The 26,419-nt window shown below is 40.3% G+C and overlaps 1 protein-coding gene across 2 annotated transcripts; it reads right to left on the bottom strand.

The window, feature by feature from the left end:
• Nucleotides 1-604: 604 nt before the first annotated feature.
• Nucleotides 605-25,929, bottom strand: yipf7 (Yip1 domain family member 7). Of its 2 annotated transcripts, none has more exons than XM_008111653.3 (6): nucleotides 25,826-25,929; nucleotides 23,132-23,248; nucleotides 21,951-22,114; nucleotides 14,965-15,110; nucleotides 6,363-6,544; nucleotides 605-1,063 (listed from the first exon to the last, which is right to left on the bottom strand). In XM_008111653.3, exons 2-6 carry the CDS (start codon nucleotides 23,245-23,247, stop codon nucleotides 901-903), a joined length of 771 nt encoding a protein of 256 aa, XP_008109860.2. In that variant the 5' UTR covers nucleotide 23,248; nucleotides 25,826-25,929; the 3' UTR covers nucleotides 605-900. The 2 variants fall into 2 exon arrangements, with proteins under 2 accessions (XP_008109860.2, XP_003221601.2); XM_003221553.4 differs by having other exon boundaries at nucleotides 25,788-25,911.
• Nucleotides 25,930-26,419: the final 490 nt, after the last annotated feature.

Below are 26,419 nucleotides of genomic sequence, written 5' to 3'. Positions count from 1 at the left end.
TCGACAGTAAAGTGATGCCAGAAGATGGTATTTACCTCTTCTCCCTTCACCATTCCAAAGCTCTCCATTTCCATTTATTTAATATTTTATCATTATATTTGCCTTGTGTGTTTGTTTTTCAAAGCTGACATTGCAAAATTGCTCTAAATAAAAATAATTTAAAAATTATGAAACAGCAGTAAAGTGGGAAGGCAAGTTTATGAGAATATGTAAAAGTGTGAAATTGTCAAATCAGCACAGTTGCACAACTGAAGATAGATGGTACTCAATCTGGTATGTATTCGCTATTGGTAATGGCACAAGTATAGTCCATTAGTGTTCATGCAATAAAGTTCTCAATATTCCTTCCCTGAGAAAACACAATGAAATTCATGGGCTCTCCGTAAGGTAATAGAAGACTAGCAGGCAGGCACATCACACACACACACTGCATCCTTTTGGAGTGTGCATGATGGTGGCACTAAATCTGAGCACTTTATTATACTTTCTCCTGGAAAATGTTGTCTTTGGTATCAACCATGGCTTAGAACAGATCTCTACAATAAGATCGGTTGGATTACAACTCTCCACAGCACTCAACTGCATGACATAAGAAGTGGAATAGTTTGACTTAGAACATTCTGGATTTTAATAGATCTGTGACTGGTCGCCCATGTATAAAATACCATTGGACCTTCTGAGCTGGTTACAAATTGTCTGAAGAAAAGTGATATTTCATTTAAATTAAAATACATTTTATAAAATTACAAATTAAATTATCATACATTTATAGTTGCAAACCAAACAAATATGTATTCCAAGCCAAGTAATTAAAAACTCTGGGAACATTTCTTGAAAGATCATCTGGTGGTGGCTTTGACTTTGCAGTTCGCTACACATGGCCAGGTCGAAAGCTGATGCTCAGAAAACCGTCATAAGAGCAAAAAGGCCGTAGAGTAAAGCACAAGGGTAGGCCACCAGAAACTGCTGACCCTCCATGGCCAAAGCAGAAATGAATATTTTGGAGGCCGAGAGACTACACCATCCAATAATGATCAGGGCTAGCAAAGTTCCTAGAGTCCCCCTGCAAGAACATCAACAGTAAAAATCAGGGATTAATCAAGAGTAGAATGAAAACGTCTCAAGATTCTTGCCAATCATAGAAGCAATGATAGCCAGGGGCTAGCACCAAATATGCTACGAGACAAAGGCAAACAAAGGGGCTGGGAAAACATTTTTCATTTGGGATGAAAAACAGCCTCCTAATTTGCAGCTTTAAAAGACTAAGCAGCAAGCAGTAAATTAGCAAGCCACTATCTCATTTGTTAGAACAAATGACAAACAACCTTAGCATTTTCATTCTACATGAAGCAGAAGCCTGCAGCAGATAAAAAAGAATGAATTCATGATGTAATATTTGCATGGCACAAAGTAGAATTATGCTTGCCCACCAAAAACATTGATATTGGTTTTATTCTAGTTTGACTGGCATGGCTTCAGCCAGATAATATTTATACTCGTATTTATAGTGATATGTGTGTGTCTGAATGTATAATGAATTCCCTCTTAGTATTTCCTAACTGCCACCCTCCACTGGTGCTGTCTATGGATACATTTACACTGTAGAATTAATGTAGTTTGACACCATTTTAACAGCCATGGTTCAATGTTATGGAATCATGGGAGTTGTAGATTTACAATGTTAATGTGGGATTTGTGTATTGGTAGTGTTTAAATGAAATTTGTGTCTGGCATGTATTGCATACAGGTTGCATCATCCAGAGTATGCTATAGTCTGTAAAGGGTTAATGACTGAGAAGCTGTGTTGACCTTGATTTGTAGCTGGAATCTTGGGAGTATCCAGACTCAAGTGTGTTTGTACATTACTGATTGCGTCAGTTGAGATCTTGCTCTATTCTGAGTTGGTGTCTGCCTAGAGTGAAAGCCAAGCCTGTGTTCATCTGCAATTCTGTTTGTCTTGTAAAGTAAAGCTTTGTATATATTTTTAAAATCGTTTCTGATGTCTCTTCGTTTCTGCGGTCCATTGACAACATACTACTGCTGCTACGCTGAGAATTACTCTGACATACAAGGCCTTTTAGTTTCCTCTACTGAAGAATATTACCCTCTCACCAAACTACAGTTCCCAGGATTCAACTGCATTGAGTCACGGCAGTTAAAGTGGCATCAAACAGCATAATTCTGCAGTATAGACTTGCCTTAGGTCAGTGGGATGGCAAGTGTGCTTTGGATTTTAATTTCAACTTTAAATAATAATAAAAAATAAATCTTTATTTATATCCCACTGTTCTCCCTCACGGGACCCAAAGCAGCTTACAATATATTAAAATCACATAAACAGCCAATCAGAATACATCAATAATAAATATAAGCATCATAAAATAAACAAATTAAGAAAAACAACTACAATGTATATTCACATTCATGTGGCATCATATCGAGATATATATCACGCACCTCTGGACAGAAAGAGCCAACCGGAGGGCTGAAGGAGAGCAATGGAATCCCCCTGTGAAAGACCAGTTGGTTCTGGCTGGCGTTCCCGGTAGTTGGCAAAGGGGAGGTAGCTCCCTCCTCTCTGCGTTCTCTTTCCTGCAGCACAACCCACCCTCCCACCCTCAGTTCAATATGAGTTATGCTGGTAGCGCTGGGTAGGAATTTTTTCACTCCTCAGAGAGGAGGGTTTTTTGCCTTCCCCATATTGAAGCTGCTGGGAGTAAGGAATTTAAATGGGCAACCTATAAATAGGTGTCACTGGCAGGAAGTGGGGGGAGAGCTTGGATCAGCATATACCTTGGCATCCCTCCATACTGGGATGAAGGGGGATTTTGGGTTATCTTTGTAGGCTCTATGGCTTAGGGGGTTCCCCAAAATATCTTCCTTTGGGCTTCCCTTGGGGGGTTTGCCTGCCTCTCTCCTATGGGGCTTTCTGATTCAGGGGAGAGGTTCTAAGGGATGGCCTTCTAGTAATGACCGGCTGGGACAGCAAACCATCAATGTGAGTGCCCCTAGGGTCAGGTTTCGCCTAGTGGTTGGCTTGGCAGGTGGTCCCAAAAGATACCTGGCCTCACACCATTACCCATGTTGCAGTGCTCTCCTCCACAACTAGTCAATTAGCTCAATTACCAGTTTCTAATTAAGTCAATAAATGGCCCATTTATTTCTCCACATTTTGTGTCTGGTCTCTTTATTTCACGGTGAGGATTCAATGCACATTAAATGTGCTGAACCCACCTTACGAGGGTTGAATGAAAAGTAATGCCTCCACCTTTGTTACTTGGGTTTGGATGGGAATATTTTAATAAATCAAATGCAGAAATAATCCTTAGAATGTCTTTAACTACCACTATTCACTTTTCCACCAGACAGTTAGATACATTTCTGCTAACGATGGACAAGTTTTCTGAAGCTGTCACAGAAGAAGTCGACACTGTTTCTGCAACCAGTGTCTCATAGCACCCATCGTGCACAGATCTTCTGATAGTCAAACAAAGCAATAATGTGACCCACACATTCTTGTGAAATGCCGATTATGCTTGAAATTTCTCTCTGAGTGATACGACAATCATCCTGAATCAATCTGTCAACCTTTTGCTTATGAAACTCAGTGGTTGCTGTCACAGGACATCCAACTCTTTGTTTGTCAGGCAAGTCAGATGTTCCCACCACCTCAACATCTTTAAACTTACTTGCCCAATGATGCACAGTAATCACATCAACACAGTCACCATGAACAGCTTTCATTCTCTGATGAATCTCCTTTAGGGTGACACCTTCTGCTGTCAAGAATACAATGGCTGCATGTTGCTTAAGTCACATTGACTGACTTTCTGCACAGGGTTCCATACTTCACACTTTAACAACACAACCATTCAATGCTAAGGCTTCCTGCCAAATGGAACTGTAGAGGAGCATCTACTGAACAAGCCAATACCTGCCATATTCCAGTACTGCCATCTGTTGAGGAGTTACAAAGGTGGAGGCATTACTTTTCATTCAATCATCACACAACACACACAAAAGTCTAATATACTTTCACTAAAGGTTGTATCCTGTCTTTAATTTGTTGGCAGTTCAAAGGACCATTTCAATCCCACCATCTCAGGAGACAGAGATGGTGCGGATGCCAATTTGCCTTTGTTGCTTTCCCCCCCATTTTCACACATCAGCTGTGACTGTGGCTATAAAGCACTATTTATATTCTTTATCATGTTAGATCAGGCATGAAGAACATGTGGCCTTCTGGGTGATGTTAAACTTTGATTCCCATAATTTCTGGTCAGCATGGGATGGAGGATGGAGGAGAAACCACAAGGGCATTCCAGTCCAATCTCCTGCCAACTAGGATGATGGGAATTGCAGTCCAACCCCATTTAGAGGATTGTATGTTTCACATCTCTGACTGAAATAGTGTTTGTGTTCACATGTTTTGAAATATAGAACTTTAAAGCACCACAAAGGAGTGGAAAAAACAGTTATGCTTCAAAACATTTCTGATTAAATTATGATTATTTTAGTGATATTCTTCAGCTATTTATTAAAATAGGCAATAGCCATCAAACGTTATGGCTATCTACGTTTTCAAATGAAAACGACTAGCCAATTAATATCAATTGGACATGCTTATTGGTGCAGAAAAAATACAATAAATGGCCCTTTCAGTAAAAGCTGAAATTGTCATATCAAGGGATCAATAAACCTTTACTGTTGGGTCACTGATAGATAGGATTTAGCCCCTCAATAGAAACATGGAGTGAACCATAAAGTCAGTACACTTAAGGGAGGGAAATGACAACAATGTGCAGCTGCTGCTATTTTTTAAAAAGAAACCATGGGCACTTTCAATTTTTTAGCTTCAGATTTCCGGAGCTATATCTCTAGCTCCTACTTGGTTGCAAGATAAAACAATAAAATTTGGTGGATGCTTTGCATCTCTGAAAATTGAATTCAAGAAAGACAAAAATATTTTCTAATTGTAAACTTCCCACACAAAACCCCCATGACCAACAGAAAATACTGGAAGGATCTGGGTTCCTAAGACCATCAGAAATATGTGTTTTCTGATAGTCTTTGGTAACCCCTCTGAAACCCCCCTCATGCCCCCCCCCGGGGTCCTGACCCACAGGTTGAGAAACACTGATCTATTTCATCTAAAGTCTGAATAAATAGGGCTTATGCCTATGGTTGAAAGCAGTTGAAAACCAGGATACTAGAAGGACATAGAATGGCAGATGGCATCATGGATAAAAAATAAAATAAAATAAAAGACAGATGAAGGGGAGGGGACTGAAATGTCTGGTTCTCTACAAGTTTATCATTGGTATCCTAGGTCAGGGATAAGGATTGAGGAAAAAATCCTATGAAGTTAAAAGCTATTCTAGCATAAAGTTGGTAGTATTCCCAAACAAGAACACTGTATTCCCTAGACGGAGTGAGGGATTCTTTGCAACATTTCATTGCATACTCTGCTGGTTAGCTAGCAATATTAATTAAAAGGAACCTTCCCATGCAGAGACAGTCTGCCAGCCAGGGTTCACAACCTGGGATCCCCAGATGTTTTTGACCTTCAACTCCCAGAAATACTAACAACTGGTAAACTGGTTGCGATTTCTGGGGGTTGTGGGCAGGGCTGGCCCTAGGTAATTTTCAAGTGTATTCAAACAGTATTTTGGCGTCCCCCCCTCCCCAAACCAATCACTGAAAAATAAAAGGTAGAAGGTAGAGGTGAATAGAATAGATAAAAGAGTTACCTTACAAACTCTGAGAGGCACAGGCAGGAGCACAAGCGCAAGCACGCACCCACCGGAGCACCACAAAAAGGGAGGGAAAGAGAGAGAGGGAGCGGAGCCTCTTTCTGTGTGTGTCCCTTCATGGGCAAGGGAACCGGGACGGGAAGGGAAAGGGGCGGAGCTACCTGAATGACAGACAGCCAATCATTCAGGCAGCTCCTTCCCCTTCCCTTCCAGGCTGAGGCCAGAAAGAGGCACCCTTGCAACCCTCTCTGGGCGCCCCTAGCAGAATTGCACCACCCGCAAATGCTTACATGGCTTATAGCTTGAGCCGGCCCTGGTTGTGGGTCAAAAACATCTAGGAGACCCCAGGTTGAGAAACACTGCTCTAAGTAGCATGTACAGGAGATAAACACTTACAAGGGACAACAGGTATTTACCATTATTTTTGAATTTAGGTGGGAAGTAAAATGCAGAAGTAAACAGATCTTCGGTGTTTGTTTGTTTGTTTATGTGTGTATGTTTAACTCTCCACTTCCATCTTACTTGTTATTTCTGCCAGTCTGTTTCAGCACATCTCATATAAAGACCCCCCTTTCCTTATCAGTCAGTATTCCAGGTGACAGTACTTACTGTAGGGAGAAAAATATTGCATAGGAGGATAGGATCACCATGGGCAGCAGGCAGTAACCTAGTACACTTGCCACACAGCCATAGGAAACACTTGCTAGGCTCATCAGGTTCAGCAAAGCATGGATCGCTATGCACCCAATAGCGCTCATGCCATAAACATAGCCAAAGTGAACTTTTCCTGCCTGTGGAGATGAACAAAAATAGGACAGAGTCACTGTTTTGATTGTGGAGGAGCTGACAAAGAAGTATTCCCCCTTATTATGGTTATTTTAATTATTGCCAGTAGAAGTATAAACACAGTAGGAGCTGATAGAAGTAAATGCACAGCTCATTTAGTCATACGTAATAGAATGTTATCCATGCTATTAACATTATTTTTGAATTTATACTGAATGCATAGACATGTTGTTTTATGCTATTCAAAATAATGAGGAAAAGTAGTTATTCGGGAAACTACAAAATGCCTAACAAAACTGAAACTTAATGAAAACAAAATAAAACACTGGGTTGCTGTGGGATTTCCGGGCTGTATGGCCATGTTCCAAAAGCATTCTCTCCTGACGTTTCACCCACATCTATGGCAGGCATACGCAGAGGTTGTGAGGTCTGTTGGAATATAGGCAATTGAGGTTTATCTATATCTATAAAAGAGTGATGGCATCACGGCGACTCACAAAACAACAAAAGTACAGGCCCCGCAACCTCGAAATTTGACAACACAACCCATCATCCATGCCTCCAGGTTGATACAACAAAAAGAAAAGAAAAACAAAGTCCTAATTAGAGGGAGAGCAATAATTTTTTTTATCCAATTACTGCCAGTTTAGAGGGCTAATCTCTGCCCACTTCGTCTCCTAGCAACCAACTCCTAGCAAGCCAAGGGACAGCCAGGGTTCAGTTAGGGGACAAGCAGACATAGGCTATCTAATTTGCACTGGATTATATGGCAGTGTAGACTCAAGGCCCTTCCACACAGCTATATAACCCATTTATAATCTTATATTATCTGCTTTGCACTGGATTATCTGGACTCCACACTGCCATATAATCCACTTCAGTGTGCATTTTATACAGCTGTGAAGAAGGGGCCTCATATAATCCAGTTCTAAGCAGATAATATAAGATTATCAATAAACAGTAGACTCTCACTTATACAACATAAACAGGCCGGCAGGATAAGTGGATATGTTGGATAATAAGAAGGGATTAAGGAAAAGCCAATTAAACATCAAATTAGGTAATCGTTATACAAATTAAGCACCAAAACATCATATTATACAACAAATTTGACAGAAAAAGTAGTTCCATGCGCAGTAATGCTATGTAGTAATTACAGTAGAGTCTCACTTATCCAACACTCGCTTATCCAATGTTCTGGATTATCCAATGCATTTTTGTAGTCAATGTTTTCAATATATCGTGATATTTTGGTGCTAAATTCATAAATACAGTAGTTACTACATAGCATTACTGTGTATTGAACTACTTTTTCTGCCAAATTTGTTGTCTAACATGATATTTTGGTGCTTCATTTGTAAAATCATAACCTAATTTGATGTTTAATAGGCTTTTCCTTAATGCCTCCTTATTATCCAACATATTCGCTTATCCAATATTCTGCCAGCCCGTTTATGTTGGATAAGTGAGACTCTATTGTATATTGATAATCTTATATTATCTGCTTAGAACTGGATTATATGAGGCCCCTTCTTCACAGCTGTATAAAATGCACACTGAAGTGGATTATATGGTAGTGTGGAGTCTACTGTACTGTATTTACAAATTTACCACTAAAATATCACAGTGAATTTAAAATACTGACTACAAAAACATTGATTATGAAAAGGCAGACTGCGTTGGATAATCCAGAACATTGTATAAGTGAATGTTGGATAAGTGAGATTCTACTTTAATATGAAATAATTAATGGGATAGAATAATGCAGAACAATATAATCTCTAAAACCAGGACAGTAAGTAAACAGGGGAATTCCACACAGGAAACAATCAGGGCCAGCTAACACCTCCCAACAAAGTATTCCCATCATCAAAGTCTGGCAAATCCTCTGTTTTCTCAGGGCCACAGACAGGAGAAGCACATAAAATATCGCAAAGAACACCACTCTGAAAGCAAGGGAATTCCAGACAGGAAAGAATCAGGGCCACCTAACACCTTCCAACAAAAAATTCACTCAGGGAGGAAACAGCCAGGCTTTAAAGCTGCAAGGCCATTACATCCTAATCATTTTTCCTAATTGCAGCATTGATACTTGCCTCCAACAGAAAAAAAACCCAATCAGAAATATTGTATATTCACAACCTTTAGGAAATAATATCCCCTGATGGCGCAGCGTGTTAAAGCGCTGAGCTGCTGAACTTCTGGACTGAAAGGCCGCAGGTTTGAATTGGGGGAGCGGAGAGAGCCCCCACTGTTAGCCCCAGCTTTTGCCAACCCAGAAGTTCAAAAACATGCAAATGTGAGTGTATCAATAGGTACTGCTTCGGCGGGAAGGTAACGCCACTCCATGCAGTCATCCCACATGACCTTGGATGAGTCTACGGACAACGCCGGCTCTTCGGCTTAGAAATGGAGATGAGCACCAACCCCCAGAGTCAGACATGACTGGACTTAATGTCTGGGGAAAACCTTGACCCTTTACCTTAACTACCACCAATTCCTCAATACTTTATTTCCCATACCACCAGACTTCGCCACAGCAACGCGTGGCTGGGCACAGCTAGTAGATCTATAGAATTATTAGGGTGAGAGAAAGAACTATTGTCAGTTTGAGGAAAGTGTGAATGTTGCAATTGACCACCCTGATTAGCACTGAATAGCCTTTCAGCTTCAAAGCTTGGCTGCTCCTGCCTAGGGAATCCTTTGTTGGGATGTATTAGCTGATCCTGATTGTTTCCTGTTGGTAATTCTCCTGTTTTTTGAATGTTATTCTATATTTACTGTCCTGATTTTAGAGTTTTTAAATACTGGGTGCCAGATTTTGTTCATTTTCATGGTTTTCTCCTTTCTGTTGAAATTGTGCACATGCTTGTGAATTTTTATGGCTTCTTTGTGTAGTCCGACATGATAGTTGTTTCCTCCAGGCAGGAAGCAGGCAGACCTTGAAGCTGCAAGGCTTTTCAATGCTAATCAAGGTGGCCAACATTCACACTTGCTTCAAACAGACAAGAATTCTTTCTCCCACCCAAGACCTTCCACAGATATATAAACACCACTTACCTAGTTTCCAACAGATCTCACAATCTCTGAGAATGCCTGCCACAGATGTGGGTGAAATGTCATGAAAGAATGCTTCTGGAACATGGCCATACAGCCTGGAAAACTCACAGCAAGCCAGTGATTCTGGCCATGAAAGCCTTCGACAACACACAAAATAAAACAGGTTGCAGAAATAAATCAAGAAAAAGAAACTCGATGGGAACTAAAGTTTGGGGAGCAAATCTTCCTTGTGGGTGATATTTGATATGTCTATTTTGAACACAAACAAAAATGAAACAACCACCCAGCCAACCACTTTGGCTAAGATTGTATACACTTCTAGGGTAATGTTAAAAATGTAGACACATCAGATCTCACAGTTGCATTCTGAGTGTGCACACTACATAATGATCAAACAGCTCCCCACTTACCCAGTCTACACTGAGATATAAGACTCTCCGGATGTGTATTTGAAGAATCATTGCCAGCACTAGCAATCTCTTTAGAAAATGCAACTGCTTGAACTATTTTTATGGTAGCATGATGCCCATATAGGATTCTGGCCATAAACTTTGGAAATATTATTTGACAGGGTACACAAAGCTGAGATCAATGGACTGAAACAAGTACAGGTTGTTGTCAACTTGGTACAGATAAATATATTATAGCATGTTCCATGTATTTATGCTTCATGGCCAATTTACAATATGAACATTTTAAATCAACATTATTACTGTAACTTTATATTTTGATGTCATCAATTTGTTATTTATTTTTGTGGGTCCTCCCTAAGAATGCTATTAAACTCAGTAGGACTTACTTTCCAGTAGAGGATGTATAGGGTTTATTTATGCATAGCTATAATTACAGTATCCACAGATTTTATATCCATAGTTTAATTTTAAAAACATCAAAACATCCGGGCGTCCCCTGGGCAACATCCCTGGAGACGGCCAATTCTCTCACACCAGAAGCGACTTGCAGTTTCTCAAGTCACTCCTGACACACAAAAAAACTTTTAAAATATTACTCCCGCATCCTTGGAGATGTTTGTGGGTCTCTCTATCAATAGTTCTACAGTGCAATTCTGTGGAATGCCTCCACTTTCCCGAGCTTCGTCAACAGGAAGGTCTTGGAACATACCAGATACAATGGTTGTATTTTTCCCTCCTCCAATGAGATTGTGTTGGAATTTAAAGCATTCCTCCCCGCCATCCAATCCTAACAATGAGGCAGATTTCTCAGGCTGAGAAAGCAAGACATGCCCAAGGTCACCCCATGAGCTCAGTAAGAACAAGACCGTGGATCTCCCAACACTCCAACTACTATCCCACACTGATATTATATGATAATGGCTGAGGCTGTGGAATTAATGCTTCATGTCTGTTATTACAGGCTCACAAACAAACCCTATCGTGAATTTATGAGGCAAAAGGTTATGCCTGAAATAAAATGAATGGGCAACTGCCATTATGAACACTCATATTTTCAGCACTTCCAAGATTGCTGCTGACATGTTGCCGGTGCATAATGCCATTAGTGTAACAGATTACTATCAACTACTTCTACAGTCATTAAAGGTTTTCAATAAGTTTAGCATTTTCAATTTGGGCAGGGAGGTTTGATCCTCAATATTTTCTACAGATGTCGTACATAAACGCAATGCCATCAGTAATCACCTAATATTTTAACTTGTTTGTCCCAGAGTATTTGATTAATCGGCATGGCCACACTTAGCAGCTTTATCTCCGATTAACAAATTGCTGCCAGGGCCAGAGGGAGGTAACACGGAGGCTAAATGAAAACTCCCTTTGATATACTGCTTCATAGAGGAGAATGGTTTGGTGAAATAAAGAAGGAACTGGGAAGTAAATAGGAGAGAAGGGAAATAATGTTGGGAACATATAAAGTCAGATTTTTGCCCCATTCACCATACTCCATATGGAGCCCCCGGTGATGCAGTGGATTAAACCCTTGTGCCGGCAGGACTGCTGGCTTGAAGGCTGGGTTGCTGACCTGAAGGTTGCCGGTTTGAATCCAACTCAGGGAGAGCACAGATGAGCTCCCTCTATCAGCTCCAGCTCCATGTGGGGACACAAGAGAAGCTTCCCACAAGGATGGTAAAAACATCAAAACATCTGGGCATCCCCTGGGTAATGTCCTTGCAGACAGCCAATTCTCTCATGCCAGAAGCGACTTGCAGTTTCTCAAGTCGCTCCTGGCACACACACACACAAAAACATACTCCATGTATGGGTCCACTTGAAGAAAAGGCATTTTTTTGCATCAAAAATGATCCAGAAAGACTCTGAAATGTGGTAGGATTGCTCCTAGAGTGTTGAGGCAGGCCCTCCCCCCTCCACCCATATTGGGCTCTAGGATCAGGAAAATTACTCTCGGGACACATATAGTCTGCAGCACATGTCTTCCCCTTCTTTGCATTAACAACTCATTTTAGAACAATCAGGAAAACATTAAGCATATTGGAGCCTCATGGAGTGTATGTATAATTGTGTATTGAACATATGTCATTTTTGGCAGGTGTGCAGGTGTGGTGATTTGAGCATCAGACTGTAATTCTGAAGTCCAGGGTTCGATTATCTGCATAGCCATCAGGACCCATTGGGTGACCTTGGGTGAGACACACACTCTCAGTGCCAGAAAGTCTCATGAGAGATTCAACTTGAAAGCACACAACAACAGCAAACCTTTCGTTATTCAGACTTGAGAACTGCAAGTCACTTCTGGTGTGAGAGAAATGGCCATCAGCAAGGACATTGCCTAGGGGATGACCTGATGTTCTACCATCCTTTGGGAGGCTTCTCTCATGTCACCGCATGGGAAGCTGAAGCTAACAGACAGGAGCTCACCCTGCTTCCCAGATTTGAACCACCAACCTTTTGGTCAGCAGTTCAGCCGGCACAAGGGTTTAACCCATTGCACCACCGGGGGCTCCATAAGGACTGGGAATAAAGCTTCAGCTGAGATACCTTTTCCCCATGACAACTCTTTCAGGGGTGAATTTCCCTTCCTAGGTGTGGCTTTCTCTCACTTCCTGTTGTCTCACCCTTGTTCTTAACTATGAGTCATTTGTAAGTCTGTTGTTTGTGACTCGGGGACATCATGTAGAGTCTGTTCTGGACCCCCTGCAGCCTCGTGTGTGGTAGATGACACTATGGCATCACTAGCATTGACAAAAGGCCATAGATTAAGAGTTGGCAGGCCATTTCCAGTACCTCCCAATCTTGTGTAGGTTGCACTGTGCTATATAAAAAGTGGTACAGTAGAGTCTCACTTATCCAACACTCACTTATCCAACGTTCTGGATTATCCAACACATTTTTGTAGTCCATGTTTTCAATGCATTGTGATATTTTGGTGCTAAATTCATAAATACAGTAATTACTACATAGCATTATTTATTTATTTTATTTACAGTATTTATATTCCGCCCTTCTCACCCCGAAGGGGACTCAGGGCGGATCACATTACACATATAAGGCAAACATTCAATGCCTTGACATAGAACAAAGACAAAGACAAAGGCAGGCTCCGAGCTGGCCTCGAACTCATGACCTCTTGGTCAGAGTGATTAGTCTCAGCTGGCTGCAGCTGGCTGCTCACCAGCTTGCGCCACAGCCCGGGCCTATCACACATTACATTACATTACACATTACATTAATGTGTGATGAACTATTTTTCTGTCAAATTTGTTGTATAACATGATGTTTTGGTGCTTAATTTGTAAAATCATAACCTATGTTGATGTTTAATAGGCCTTTTCTTAATCTCTCCTTATTATCCAACATATTCGCTTATCCAACGTTCTGCCAGCCCGTTTATGTTGGATAAGTGAGACTCTACTGTATTCTGCAATCCTGGAAAGACTCTTTTGGTGTTAGGGGGATCCTTCTTAAATAGAAATATTTCATGGGAGGAGCACAGGGGGCCTCTAGTAAATAAATAAATAAAGATCCTGATAACAACCCTGGCTTTCTGGTTTACGTACACAACAACCTAACAATTATTTCAGAGGTGAAAAAATAGGCCATATTTTTCAATCCCTTCCAACATTTCACAGATGAAAACTTGGACACATATGGCAGTAATGTGCTATTATCCGAGTGGAGGCCACAAGGGGGCGCTAGACAGAGAAGGATAGTCTATTTTACAGGAGAAAGGGAGTTGAAGGAGTTTAACCATTTCTCACTGTTTTCTTGTTATTCCCCTACACATGTTGCAGTTGAAACAATCATTTTTATGATATAGGAAGGGGGAGGGGGGGATAACCAGTGAAAATGGTGAAAATTGTTTTTCTTCTTCAACTCCCCCCTCCCCATAAAATGGACTATCCTTCTCTGTCTAGGCCCCCTTTTGAAGTCCGCCTGGATAATGGAACAGTACCCATATGGCCAAGGAGCCACAGAATACGGCTAAGATAGCAAAATATATTAATGGGGATGAACACAGCTCAAAAATAGTTCAGCAGTTTGCTTTTGCCAAAGCCTCCTGGGAAGAGCTGAATGCTGCCCCCTCCTCTTCATTTCCCCTAGTTGAGTTAATGGAACTCAAACCACTTTCTGAAGTCAGTTTGCAGCAACTGAAGAAGTTGAGAATAAAGTAGTAATGGGAAGGAGAAACTAAGATATTTTGAACGCTGCTATAAATGTGGATGGATAACAGAGATTGACCAAACTGGCGTGTTGGAGGGTGTGATTTTGGACTCCCCGCTCATCTTGGCCAGTTGATAATCCTACACCTAGTTTGGAAATGCAGCTGGTTTTGCTTCATTGCAAATCCAAGAAACCTACAGCCAACACTGACGTTGGTCATGCTGGCTGGGGAATTTTTGTTCTCAAAAATAATATTTCCATGCTCTAAGCCTGGAAGAGGGACTGCTTCCTATAATGGAACCTTATTCATTACTTCTCTTGCCTTCCCTGTCACATGCCATAGGTCCATATCCCACATGATGGCAACAGGCAGAAGAGGAAAGTGGATGAGAGCCAATGTTGGAAAAGTGATTTCCACATGGTGACTGAGTGCCCTGAGCATTTTTGTTGGCACCGTTGCCAGGAGTCTCTCATTTCTATCCTCAGCCCTGATCCATAATCTGTTGCACCTAATTTCATTTAAATCTAAATAAATTCCTTCTGAAAGCCAGCTGTTTCTGATTAAACCATTTGTGTTACATTCCAAGATTATTTCAGCTAGAAAAGCTGTAGACAAAGAAGAGAATATCCCAGTGAAGCTTACAAAGAGGCTTTTAAAACAGACCCACTGTTCATATGACTTCTGAGAAGATCTTTATATTATTGGCAGCTCAACAATCACTGACTGGCAAATGTATTTATTATTACAGTGTCTGATTTCTACTGAACCTTACCAGTAGCAGTGTTCCTCCTAGTGCCAAGCAGAAAATCATGGGTCCTGTTAAATCTGTCTCATTCATAATGCTGCCATCTGCTGGCTTCATTGGATTTAGCACGGTTAATGTTTTTTGCCAAATGTGATCAAAGTTGATCCCTAACTCTGCAAGAGAAAACAGTTTCAACATGGTTTATTATCCTAAGGGAAAACATTGGCATAACACTTCATCTGGTATCTTGAGTCCCCAAATAATAAAGCGGCCGGCTCTTGGTAAACAAATTATTCTAATAACCGTCGCATTGCAGCCAAGACTTAATTTGGACTCCAAATTGGGAATTATTGATTAAGCAGTTATGAATCAGAAGATTTATTTTTTTTATTTGTCTAGTAAAATGTTGTTTTATTACCTCTCAGCCCACTAGGGGCAAAGGTGGTGCATAGCGGGTTAGAAAAGAAATGAAACATAATTTAAAACAAATAAAAATATTTTTGATAGCCAGTTTGAAATGCAAGCAGTTTAAAAGTCCCAAGGCCAACTTTTGTTTTTGGGAGCAAAGGCAATATAAAATAATTTAGTCTGGGATGTCTACTGAAAGCTCTGTTGGAATGAAGCCAATCTAGGCTTGTCAAGATTAGAACTGCAGAGGGCTATAGAACCTTAATGTCTGTGTAGGATTTCTGCAGGTATTGATTCCTAATAGGGATGGGATGGGGCTCGGTGGCACAGTTTTGCAGTGGCTCCAGTCCTTCCTGGAGGGCCGTTCCCAGATGGTGAAGCTGGGGGACACCTGCTCGGACCCCTGGCCATTGACCTGTGGGGTCCCGCAGGGGTCTATCTTATCCCCCATGCTATATAACATCTACATGAAACCGCTGGGAGAGGTCATCCGGAGTTTTGGAGGGCGTTGCCATCTCTACGCAGATGACACGCAAATCCACTACTCGTTTCCATCTGATTCCAAGGAAGCCCCTCGGATGCTGAACCAGTGCCTGGCCGCTGTGGCGGACTGGATGAGGAGGAACAAGCTGAGAATCAATCCCGACAAGACAGAGGCCCTCCTGGTCAGTCGTGCGGCAGATCAGGGTATTGGGTGGCAACCTGTGCTGGACGGGGTTGCACTCCCCCTGAAACCACAGGTCCGCAGTTTGGGGGTCCTCCTGGATTCAGCGCTGACGCTTGAAGCACAGGTGTCGGCGGTGGCCGGGAGGGCCTTTGCACAACTCAAACTTGTGCGCCAACTGCGACCATACCTCGTGAAGTCTGACTTGACCACGGTGGTCCATGCCTTAGTTACCTCTAGACTGGACTACTGTAATGCACTCTACGTGGGGCTTCCCTTGAAGACGGCCCGGAAATTACAATTGGTCCAACGCTCGGCTGCCAGATTAATAACAGGGGCAAATTACAGGGAGAGATCCACTCCCTTGTTTAAGGAGCTCCACTGGCTGCCGTTCATCTTCCGGTCCCAATTCAAGGTGCAGACCATCATCTATAAAGCCCTGAACGGTTTGGGACCCACCTACCTCCGTGACCGTATCTCCTTCCATAAACCTGCCCGTTCTTTGCGATCATCCGGGGAGGCCCTGTTATCACCATTGCCTATATCCCAGGCTCGCCTTGTAAGTACAAGGGAGAGGGCCTTCTCTGCTGTGGCCCCCCGACTGTGGAACTCACTACCTACTGAAATAAGGCAAGCTCCCACTCTGTTAGCTTTTAGGAAAGAATTGAAAACATGGCTCTTCCGTTGTGCTTTCGGTGAGTAATTTCTGTCATATATCTCCGTATTACTCCCCTCCGAACATCTATCCTCTAGATTACCCCTTCCAAATGTCCCTGCCCATAGTGGAGTACTCCTCTGTCCCTCTCACTCCGGGTTTTATCTCTGTGTTCACGCGGCCTGCCCTTGCTTTATTGTTTTTTTGATTTCTTGATGTTCTGTTTATTATTATTTATTGTATTTTAAATGGTGTTATGATATGTTGTTTCTATATTTTATTATGTTGTATTGCTCTGGGCATGGCCCCATGTTAGCCGCCCCGAGTCATTGGGGAGATGGTGGCGGGGTATAAATAAAGTTTTTTTATTATTATTATTATTATTATTATTATTATTATTATTATTATTATTATAGAGGACAAGCAACACCTAACTGAAATTTCCTTGTCTACATAACAATTAGAGGTACAGGAACCCTCTCCCAGTTTTCAATCTGGCAACGACAATGCAATTGGACTTACTTTGGGAGCGAGTTCCACAAGCAAGGAATTACTAGTAAGAAAGCCTTGTGTCTGTTTCTTTAGATGGGAAATTGTGGTGGAACATGCAACAGGCCATCTGTCGGGGATCTCCAATTATACTATGGAACAAAATATGAAAAATATCCTGATCCTGCTTTGAACGTGTTATTTCCTGTTTCAATGTGTTGTATTTACTTTGAAAGTAATTGTTATACTCCAGAAACTTAGTTTTTGTGGCTGCCACAAACTATGTTAAATTTGTTGAGACTCTATGAGATATTCATCAAAAAAAAAAAGTGCTGTAGGATGTAGTGCAAAAACAAAGTTTTTGCAGTTTAATAAACTTTTACCATGTTTTTATGATAGAACCAATTAGGAAATGACATTTATAATCCAGGAACAAAAACTGTGTTATATAGGCTTATGGGAGTCTCATATAAAAATAAATAGGCTTGTGGACTGCCTAACCCTAAACCTGTTCACATATCGATATCCTGCACCTTCAACTGAGCTTGGAAACAAACGGAAAGTCACTGAAGTTGATATAATATTGGGAGGGATGCTAGGTAACTAAGGGAAAGGTGTTCTGTCCCTTCAATGGTTGTGCATAAGGGTAATTTCAGCTGGTGCTCCTTTGTCACACAAGTAATACCTTCTGAAATACCTTCTTCTACACAATCATTAAAGGGAGAGTAGCACTCTCCCTTATTCCAACTTGGCAACCCTAAACAATGGTGATATGTGTTCTCTAAAGCTCACACCAGATTAAAGTCTGAGTTACATATTTTGCCAGGGCTCTAGATCCTGAACACTTGTCAAGGGCAGTCATATATACTCTGTGTGTGTGTGTGTGTGTGTGTGTGTGTGTGTGTGTGTATGTATGTGTGTGTGTGTGCTCCTTTTCTATGAGCTTTCTTCACTGTCCAGCTTCTAGAACCATACATAGAGACTGGAACTATGATGTAAACCAGTCTCAACTGCTAGAAACACAATTTGGAAGGCTTCAAATTTTTTACTCCTGTAGTTGTAAAGAGACTGGTGCATTGACACATGCTTTGTTGTTGTTTTTTCTGTTGTTTTATCATGAATCTAGAGCAGGCCTATATAGCCAGCAACCCTCTATGTGTTTGGGGCTCCAACTCCCAGAAGCCCTAGTCAGTTTGACCGATGGTCTGGAATTCTGGAAGTGAAACCCAAAACACCTGGAAGGGCACAGGTTGTGCAGGCCTGATCTAGAGGAAAGATGGTACATCTCAGCCTAATGTTCTTTCTGGGCTATTCAAGCAAATTATTATCTAAATATGCATGGAAGTATGCAATATTGAAGTCACGTAGAAGTAGGCTTGTGCGCGGATCCATTTTAGCTGTTTTCCTCCGGCCAATCTGGCTTCTTTGGCTATGCCGAATGTCCATAATGGCAAGGGCCCAGCTGTCACATTTTCCCATCCATAACGGGACCATGTGGCAGCCGATCATGGCTCCTCCTCCCCTATCTGGTATCCTGGCCTGAGTATATTTTTTTGGCTTGGCTTCTCTTTTGAATCTTTTTGATTTTCCTTTTCTTTATTCTTTTTATTTAGTGGGACTGACTGGGAGTTGGGAATGTGCAGGATGGGTTGGTAGGATGTGCACACGTGTTTGGGGGCTTGGAAGGTCATCCTTTTAGCCTCTTTTTCTCCTTAAGTCTTATAAGTCTCCATCTCTGTGGCACTAACAAATAGAAAACAAAAGTTTTGCCAACACCAAGATGAGCGAGTCTTTAACTAAGGAACCTGCTGGGAAATGTTAAGTTTGCTAGTTTCTTAGAATTGTCTCTCATTTAATTCATTAATAATTTAATCGATGATTTTATTCTAGGATTAAGTTAAAGCTAAAATGCCGATTTGAATCAGCTACTTTAATTAAAAATATATTTAATTAAATATCGCATTACATTAGGAAAAAATCCAGCTTAATTGGTAACTCAATTGATTTTTAACTAGTTATTTGTTGTTGCTATGTGCCTTCAAGACGTTTCCAACTTATTGCATTTTTCTTTGCAAGATTTGTTCAAAACAAGTTTGGTTTTCTCTTCTTCTGAAAAAGTATGGCCCCTTCCACACAACTGAATAAAATCCCACATTTTCTGCTTTGAACTGGAATATATGGCTGAGTGTGGACTCAATAAACCAGTTCAAAGCAGATATTGTGGAATTTTCTGCCTTGATATTCTGGGTTATAGAGCTGTGTAGAAGGGCCATATGACTTGCCCTAGGTCAACAAGTGAGTTTCTATGGCTATGCAGCAATTCGAACCCTAGGACCCTTTTACACAGCCCTATATCCTAGAATATCAAGGCAGAAAATCCCACATTACCTGAGTGTGGACTCAGATAACCCAGTTCAAAGCAGATATTGTGGGATTTTCTGCCTTGATATTCTGGGATATAGGGCTGTGAGAAAGGGTCCTATGTGATTGAGAGAGGTAAGACTGAAAGATTGGTCTTTTATGTGAAGACATATAGATAATGTTACAAAATTAGATTCAAATAGCACAATCTTACTCATGTTAACTCAGAAATAAGTCCCACAAAATTCAAGGAGGCTTACTTCCAGCTAAGGGGCGATATGATTACCCACTGTCTCAAGCAAGCTATTTCACACACTGGTTTGTAATGTTTCTTTAAAAATAACTAATATAATTGATGTTATAGGAACATAGATTTGAGATGGTTCACAGGAAGTTATTCAAGTTTTGCTTTGCTTCAAAATAAACCATGTTAATTCAAAAGTGAAATTTAGTACAAGACATGTAAGCAGGATGATAACAAGTGTTTATTAATTATAGGTACCTCAACATGCTATCTGATTATGCAATATAAATACAGAGGAAAAGGCAATGCTATGAAGTCTGAATGCAAAATTTATTGTGATGCTGTCATCTAGAGGTAGTAAAGTGTATGATGTATGTACCATAAAAATAAGTTAATGCCTTTATTTCCCATGCAAATTGTGGAACTGCTCTTTCAAATATAAACATGTGCTTGTATTACAAATGTAACACAACAAATTAACCATAGGTTTCCACCCTTCTTTTTGATTTGACATCCTAGGATTTGGCTATTCCTTCTTTAAAAATATGCTTCAGCTAGGATGTTGTCTGTGCAATAATTTTATTTAGAGCTTGGCATATGGGATTTTAAGGTAGGGTTTGAGTCAAATCCAAGCTAGATTTGGCTGGTATTATGGCTTGCCTTGTGACTGATCATTTAAGAGAAAGCAGCTTTCAATATTAGTGCATAACATCATATCCTGAGACATTAGAAAATATTGTGTAATAAGCTGTTAACTGCCATTGGAGTTTTATCTAAAGGAACCAGCCTCACTGCATTCAATTGGTGTACCAAAGTCTTGATTTAAAAACCCAAGCAATGGAACTTGTGGATGACACTGCGATTGGGGAAGGACATTGAGAGATCTTGGCATGGGAAAATGATTTCTTCCTGCAAAAGGGGTATATTCTATCTAAATCAGTGGTTCTGTGAGGCCACGGTGGTGCAATGGATTAAACCCTTGTGCTGGTTGAACTACTGACCTGAAAGTTGGCGGCCTGACCTGAAGGTTGCTGACCTGAAGGTTGGCGGTTCAAATACGCAAGATGGAGTAAGCTCCCATCTTTCAGCTTTAGCTTGCAGGGACATGAGAGAAGCCTCCCAGCAGGATGGTAACACATCTGGGCATCCCCTGGGCAACATCTCTGTAGATGGCCAATTCTCTCACATCAGAAGCGACTTGCAGTATGTTCTCAAGTCGCTTCTGACACGATAAAAATGTGGTTCCCAACCTGGTTGTCCCCAGATATTTTGGCCTTCAACTCTCAGAAATCCTAACAGCTGGTAAACTGGCTGGGATTTCTGGGAGTTGTAGGCCAAAACATCTGGGGACCCATAGGTTGAGAACCACTGAAGATTCTTTGGCATCTCAAGAAGAAGAATCTAAAAGTACATAATTCTGTTTCCCCTTCTAGAAAGTGTTGTGATAGGATGCATTTTATAAGGGTATAGCTAAACAAAAAATGCAGTGGCTAAGAACATCAAAATGCTCAAAGAGTGAACTGCTACATGAGCATTTTGTCAAATTTGTCACTTAAACAGAGTGGCATAAGCAGAAGTAATGGCAGTGAGGAATAAACAAATGGAGGGAGAAGGTAAGCAACAGGAGAAGAAGATAGCCTGGCATGCAACACGACCAGAGACCATTTCCTATTTCTTTACTGCTTGGTTCAGAAACAAAATTCTGGTGAATTTCCAAGTCATGGTTTCCATAGTGCCTTGGCTCTGAGGACTCCAGCGAGCAAGGCATTGCAAATAGGCCAGTATTTAAAAAGTAGCCTCTGACATTAAGTGTTGCAATGGTGCTCATGAAGCGTTACACTCCAATAGAACATAATTGGATCTTAATCACTATAACTGAATATTGTCTATATTATGAGGTGGGCAGATAAACAACTATGCTGATAATCAGGGCCATAGCCAGAAAAAAATTCAGGGGGGGGGGGGGGGAGTTGTAACCTTTTTTTTAGCGAATCATGAAGAATAGTTCCATAACACAAAATAATTTATAAATCAGGCTCCATCAATAAACTTCAGTGGACACTCATGGGGATTTGATTAACCAGTTAAAATTCCTAAAAATGACTGTATTTTTGATGCATACAAATAGATTTTCCTTTACATGCAAGCTGCCAAAACATGTGAAAATTCAATTAAATGCTTTCATTCCATACCTTCTAACAAAGGAGGTTCTTCATCAAAGTTATCAGAATAAGTTATATTAGATGGAAACTCAGAAGCATGTGCTGGTTGAAAGATCTGCCCTGAGTACTGTTGGGATGAAAGCATTTCTGGATGAGCCAAGGCATCCGATTCTGGCAAGGCAGCTGTCCAACCTCTGTAAGGAAGGAGACATTAAGAGAGAACAGAAGTACTGCCTTGGAGTTAAAAAAAAGGCATTCCTGAAAATTGCAATGCATATGTGAGGTTTTATTAGGTTTAACACATGAAGTTGTGTCAGTGCTGCAAGTTTTGATCAGCCTCTCCAAAATTAAAGTTATCAGCCCTCCTGCACCAGGACCCAACATTTTGGACCACTAGAGTAACATCTTCAGAAAATTAAATCTAAAATATAGGCATTCTGTGATATCATCTCCTTTCAGTCATTTACCATTTAGTTGTTGATGTTTATTGTTGACAGCCAAAAAAACGTCTGGGGCAAAAATTGTCCCAACAGCTTTTTACCACTTGGGTACATTTTTGTCCAAAACACATACAATGTACAATGTATGTGTTGTCGAAGACTTTCATGGTTGTATTCTGAGGATGCCTGCCATAGATGTGGGCGAAACGTCAGGAGAGAATACTTCTGGAACATGGCCAAACAGCCTGGAAAACATACAACAACCCTGTGATCCTGGCCATGAAAGCCTTCAATAACACAATTCTCAGTGAGTTCAGGAACTATAAGAAACTATTCATCAAACTGAACATTAATTCTAATCCCAACCACAGTGCTAATTCTACTGTTAACCTTAATTTTCTGGAATTCTAATTAGGCTCAGAAAATACACACAATTCAATGCATTTTTTAAAAAAAAAATATCCTGATGCAGATCCACCTACTATAAGTAGCTCATTTCATCAGTTTTGATTTCCCAACAGAGTAAACTGGTGCAGTCCAATTTGCACCAAGACAGAGACCAGACACCAAGATTATGGGTAAATGTGGATGGTAACAACTTTATCATACAGTATATCATCATCATCATCATCATCATCATCATCATCTATATCAGTGGTTCTCAATCTGTGCTTCCATGTGGCTTCATACAACATCTTTCCTGGTTTATCAACATGAAAGAAATACATGGATGGAACTAAATCAAGACATTCTTCCATTTCAAAAACTTACTTTTTGCTTCCATGGACTTGCCCTGTGTCTCCAGACTCTGGATAAACTTGTTGTTGGTTGTCTGTGGTGTAGTTGGACTGGTAAAAATCCATATCAAATTGCTCAAAGTTTGTCATTCTGAGGACAAGAGAAGCAGATTGCTTAGCAACTATGGTCTGTAAATATTCTTGATGTTTGTCTTTTGAAGCAGCAGTTAGAAATCCATTTTGACATCTATAACAGCCATTTTCTTTGCAATTAAAATAATTACCAGTAACAGATTCTGTTTTATCAAGAATCCAATTGATGTTGCTGCAGTCTCTTTTTGTTCCCTTCCCTCTTTTTAAAGACTGGGGAGATGGAAATTTTTCTGAATTTAAATACAATTATAGAATCATCCTGCTCGATAAGTACAAGTTGAGCATCCCTTATCTAAGATCTCAGTATCCGAAATACTCCAAAATTGTCCTCTTGAATATCTGAGACAGTGACACCTGGTGGTTCAATGTATACAAACTTTGTTTTATGTACAAATTTATTTTAAAATATAGTAGAATCTCACTTACTCAACTTTCACTCAACCAACATTCTGTATTATCCAACGAAGTTTGCCTCCCACCCGGATCCACAGCTGTTTCTCTAGGCAGGCAAGGATCACAATTTTTAAAAAGTCTTCACAGGACTGAACTTTTTACGGATGTAACTTCCGACAATGTTTTAACTGTAAGTTCATTTAATGCATTCTATCTTTATTTGACAGCCTCCGGTGGCCTAGGGGATAAAAACCTCGTGACTTGAAGGTTGGGTTGCTGACCTGAAAGCTGCCAGGTTTGAATCCCACCCGGGGAGAGTGCAAATGAGCTCCCTCTATCAGCTCCAGCTCCATGCGGGGACATGAGAGAAGCCTCCCACAAGGATGGTAAAACATCAAAACATCCAGGTGTCCACTGGGCAACGTCCTTGCAAACGGCCAATTTTCTCACTCCAGAAGCAACTCCAGTTGCTCCTGACATGGAAAAAAAAATCTTTATTTGTAGCCAATTTTTAATAGTCAATGTTTTCAATACATTGCGATGTAATTACTACATAACGTTACAGGGTAGTGAACTGCTTTTTTTGTCGATCTGTTGTAAAACAGGATGTTTTGGTGCTTAATTTGTAAAATCATAATGTAATTTGATGTTTAATAGACTTTTCCTTAATTATCCAACATTTTCGCTTATCCAAAATTCTGCTGGCCTGTTTATCATGGATAAGCGAGAATCTACTGTAGTGTGCATAAAATTACCCTCAGGCTCTGTGTGTAAGATGCATAGGAAACATAAATGAGGTTCATGGTGAGGCTGAAATTCATAGAGGTTCTATCTCCAAGTCATCTCATTATGTATATGCAAATATTTCAAAATCTGGAAAAAAAATGTTTTGGATAACAAATACTCAACCTGTATTAACAAAGAACTGGAAAGTGCACTGGGCACATTTCTTCACTTCTTCCATGAGTTCTGAGGTTGCTTTTCCCAACTTTTTGTTCTCTAATTACAGTAGAGTCTCACTTATTCAACATAAACGGGCTGGCAGAACGTTGAATAAGCGAATATGTTGGATAATAAGGAGTGATTAAGGAAAAGCTTATTAAACATCAAATTAATTTATGATTTTACAAATTAAACATCAAGACATCATGTTATACAACAAATTTGACAGAAAAAGTAGTTCAATACACAGTAATGCCATATTGTAATTACTGTATTTACGAATTTAGTACCAAAACATCACGATATATTGAAAACATTGACTACAAAAATGTGTTGGATAATCCAGAACATTGGATAAGCGAATGTTGGATAAGTGAGACTCTACTGTAGTTGGTACCTACTTGCTATCACCCATGGCACAGGTATACCTCACTTAACAAGGTAGGTGTATTCCTAGGTGTTACCTGGATGCAGAAATAATATGGAAAGAATAGGGATTCATTGTTACAGCATAAAAAAGGTAAAGCTTCTTCTACTCCAAGGTCAGTTGAAATCAGTTGCCAGAGGTCTGTTATGGCAGGTTGTGGGGTATGTGTGTGTGCACAGATGGTAGTCCCATGCCTGGTTTGGATCTAGCCTGGCCCAAGACTATGAAACTTTGGACTAAAATTTAAATGCATCCAAGAAAGAGAAACTTCATCAACAAATATGTAAGAAAAGGTTTAAAGCATGACCATTCATTACATGGAGAAATAACAGTAATATCATCATGCACATTTACTATTCTTGAATGACATGCTAAAGTCAAATTGATCTGTTTCAGTCACATGCTTCCATGCATCCAAATTATTTAGCACAACAGTTATGCCATAGAGCAACTCAGCTTTTTACTAACAAACAGATAATATATGTTCTAAATTTGAGAAGAAACAGCTGATTTATTTTTAATAACTCTAGTAAATTAAAGAGGTTTTTATTAGCAATGAGACATTCTCTATGAATTACACACACATAAAGTTATGAACTGAAATATAATTCTTAAACGGTCTCAGGTTAATATTTAAAGATTTTAATTTTCAGTTCAATGATAGTGCTTTAAAAATGCCAATGATGTTTCTCTAAAGTCATCTCCCTTCATACAACAAGCCGTTATTATCATTTATGATGTACAAAGTGTGCATTTGGAAACAGCCAGGGCTCACCGTACTACAGCTAAAAGGTTTAAACGTAAGGCCCATACCTCTTCCAAAGTTTAGCTGGAAATGTTCTAGCGTAGATTCAACTTACAGACAGAGAAAGCAGCCAAGTATACTTATGAGTCAAGCAGGGTGATCTTGAGCTATTTATAAAGTCCTAAATTTGGCCTCCCAACAGATGCATGACAAAGTGAAGGACCTTTGGGCAGCATTTCCAGCAGGGTTTGTTTGGTAACAATCATAATAAATGAAAGAGAAAGTGATCACACTTTTCTTTGTGCTTAATACAGTAGTAATTTGGCAGGACTTGAATCTCAAAGTCCCTTTACCTAGGGTGACTTCATACAAAAGAAGATTGACCTCATGTATCTTTCAATTACATAAAAGTGATTTTTGAACCAAAAAAATTTGAGGCCGTAGCTTGTCCTAGGAGCCAGCACGGTATCATTGGACTATGACATTGAAGATGTCTTAATTCTTGCTTGGTCATGAAACCCCCCTAAGTAACCTTGGACAAGTCACACACTTTTAGCCTCAGAAAGCTTGTGGCAGGATTGCCTTAGAGTTGCCATACATCAGACATGACTTGAAGGCACACAATGAAAAAATATGCTCCTGATGAAAATTCCTCTATTGTT

This window comes from Anolis carolinensis, chromosome 5 (assembly GCF_035594765.1).
Source record: "Anolis carolinensis isolate JA03-04 chromosome 5, rAnoCar3.1.pri, whole genome shotgun sequence".
NCBI lineage: Eukaryota > Metazoa > Chordata > Lepidosauria > Squamata > Dactyloidae > Anolis > Anolis carolinensis.
The sequence above is the reverse complement of the archived record's forward strand: the minus strand, read 5'-3'. Positions and strand labels throughout refer to the sequence as shown.

What these genes read in the sequence shown, in the direction of transcription:
- yipf7 (XM_008111653.3), bottom strand. Translation starts at nt 23,247, where the DNA reads ATGACAAACTTTGAGCAATTTGATATGGATTTTTACCAGTCCAACTAC. An exon ending in CAAGTCCATGGAAGCAAAAA is followed by an intron (nt 22,115 to 23,131) that starts GTAAGTTTTTGA and finishes CCTTCCTTACAG; the next exon opens with AGGTTGGACAGCTGCCTTGC. An exon ending in GCAATATTTTTCTCCCTACA is followed by an intron (nt 1,064 to 6,362) that starts GTAAGTACTGTC and finishes ATGTTCTTGCAG; the next exon opens with GGGGACTCTAGGAACTTTGC.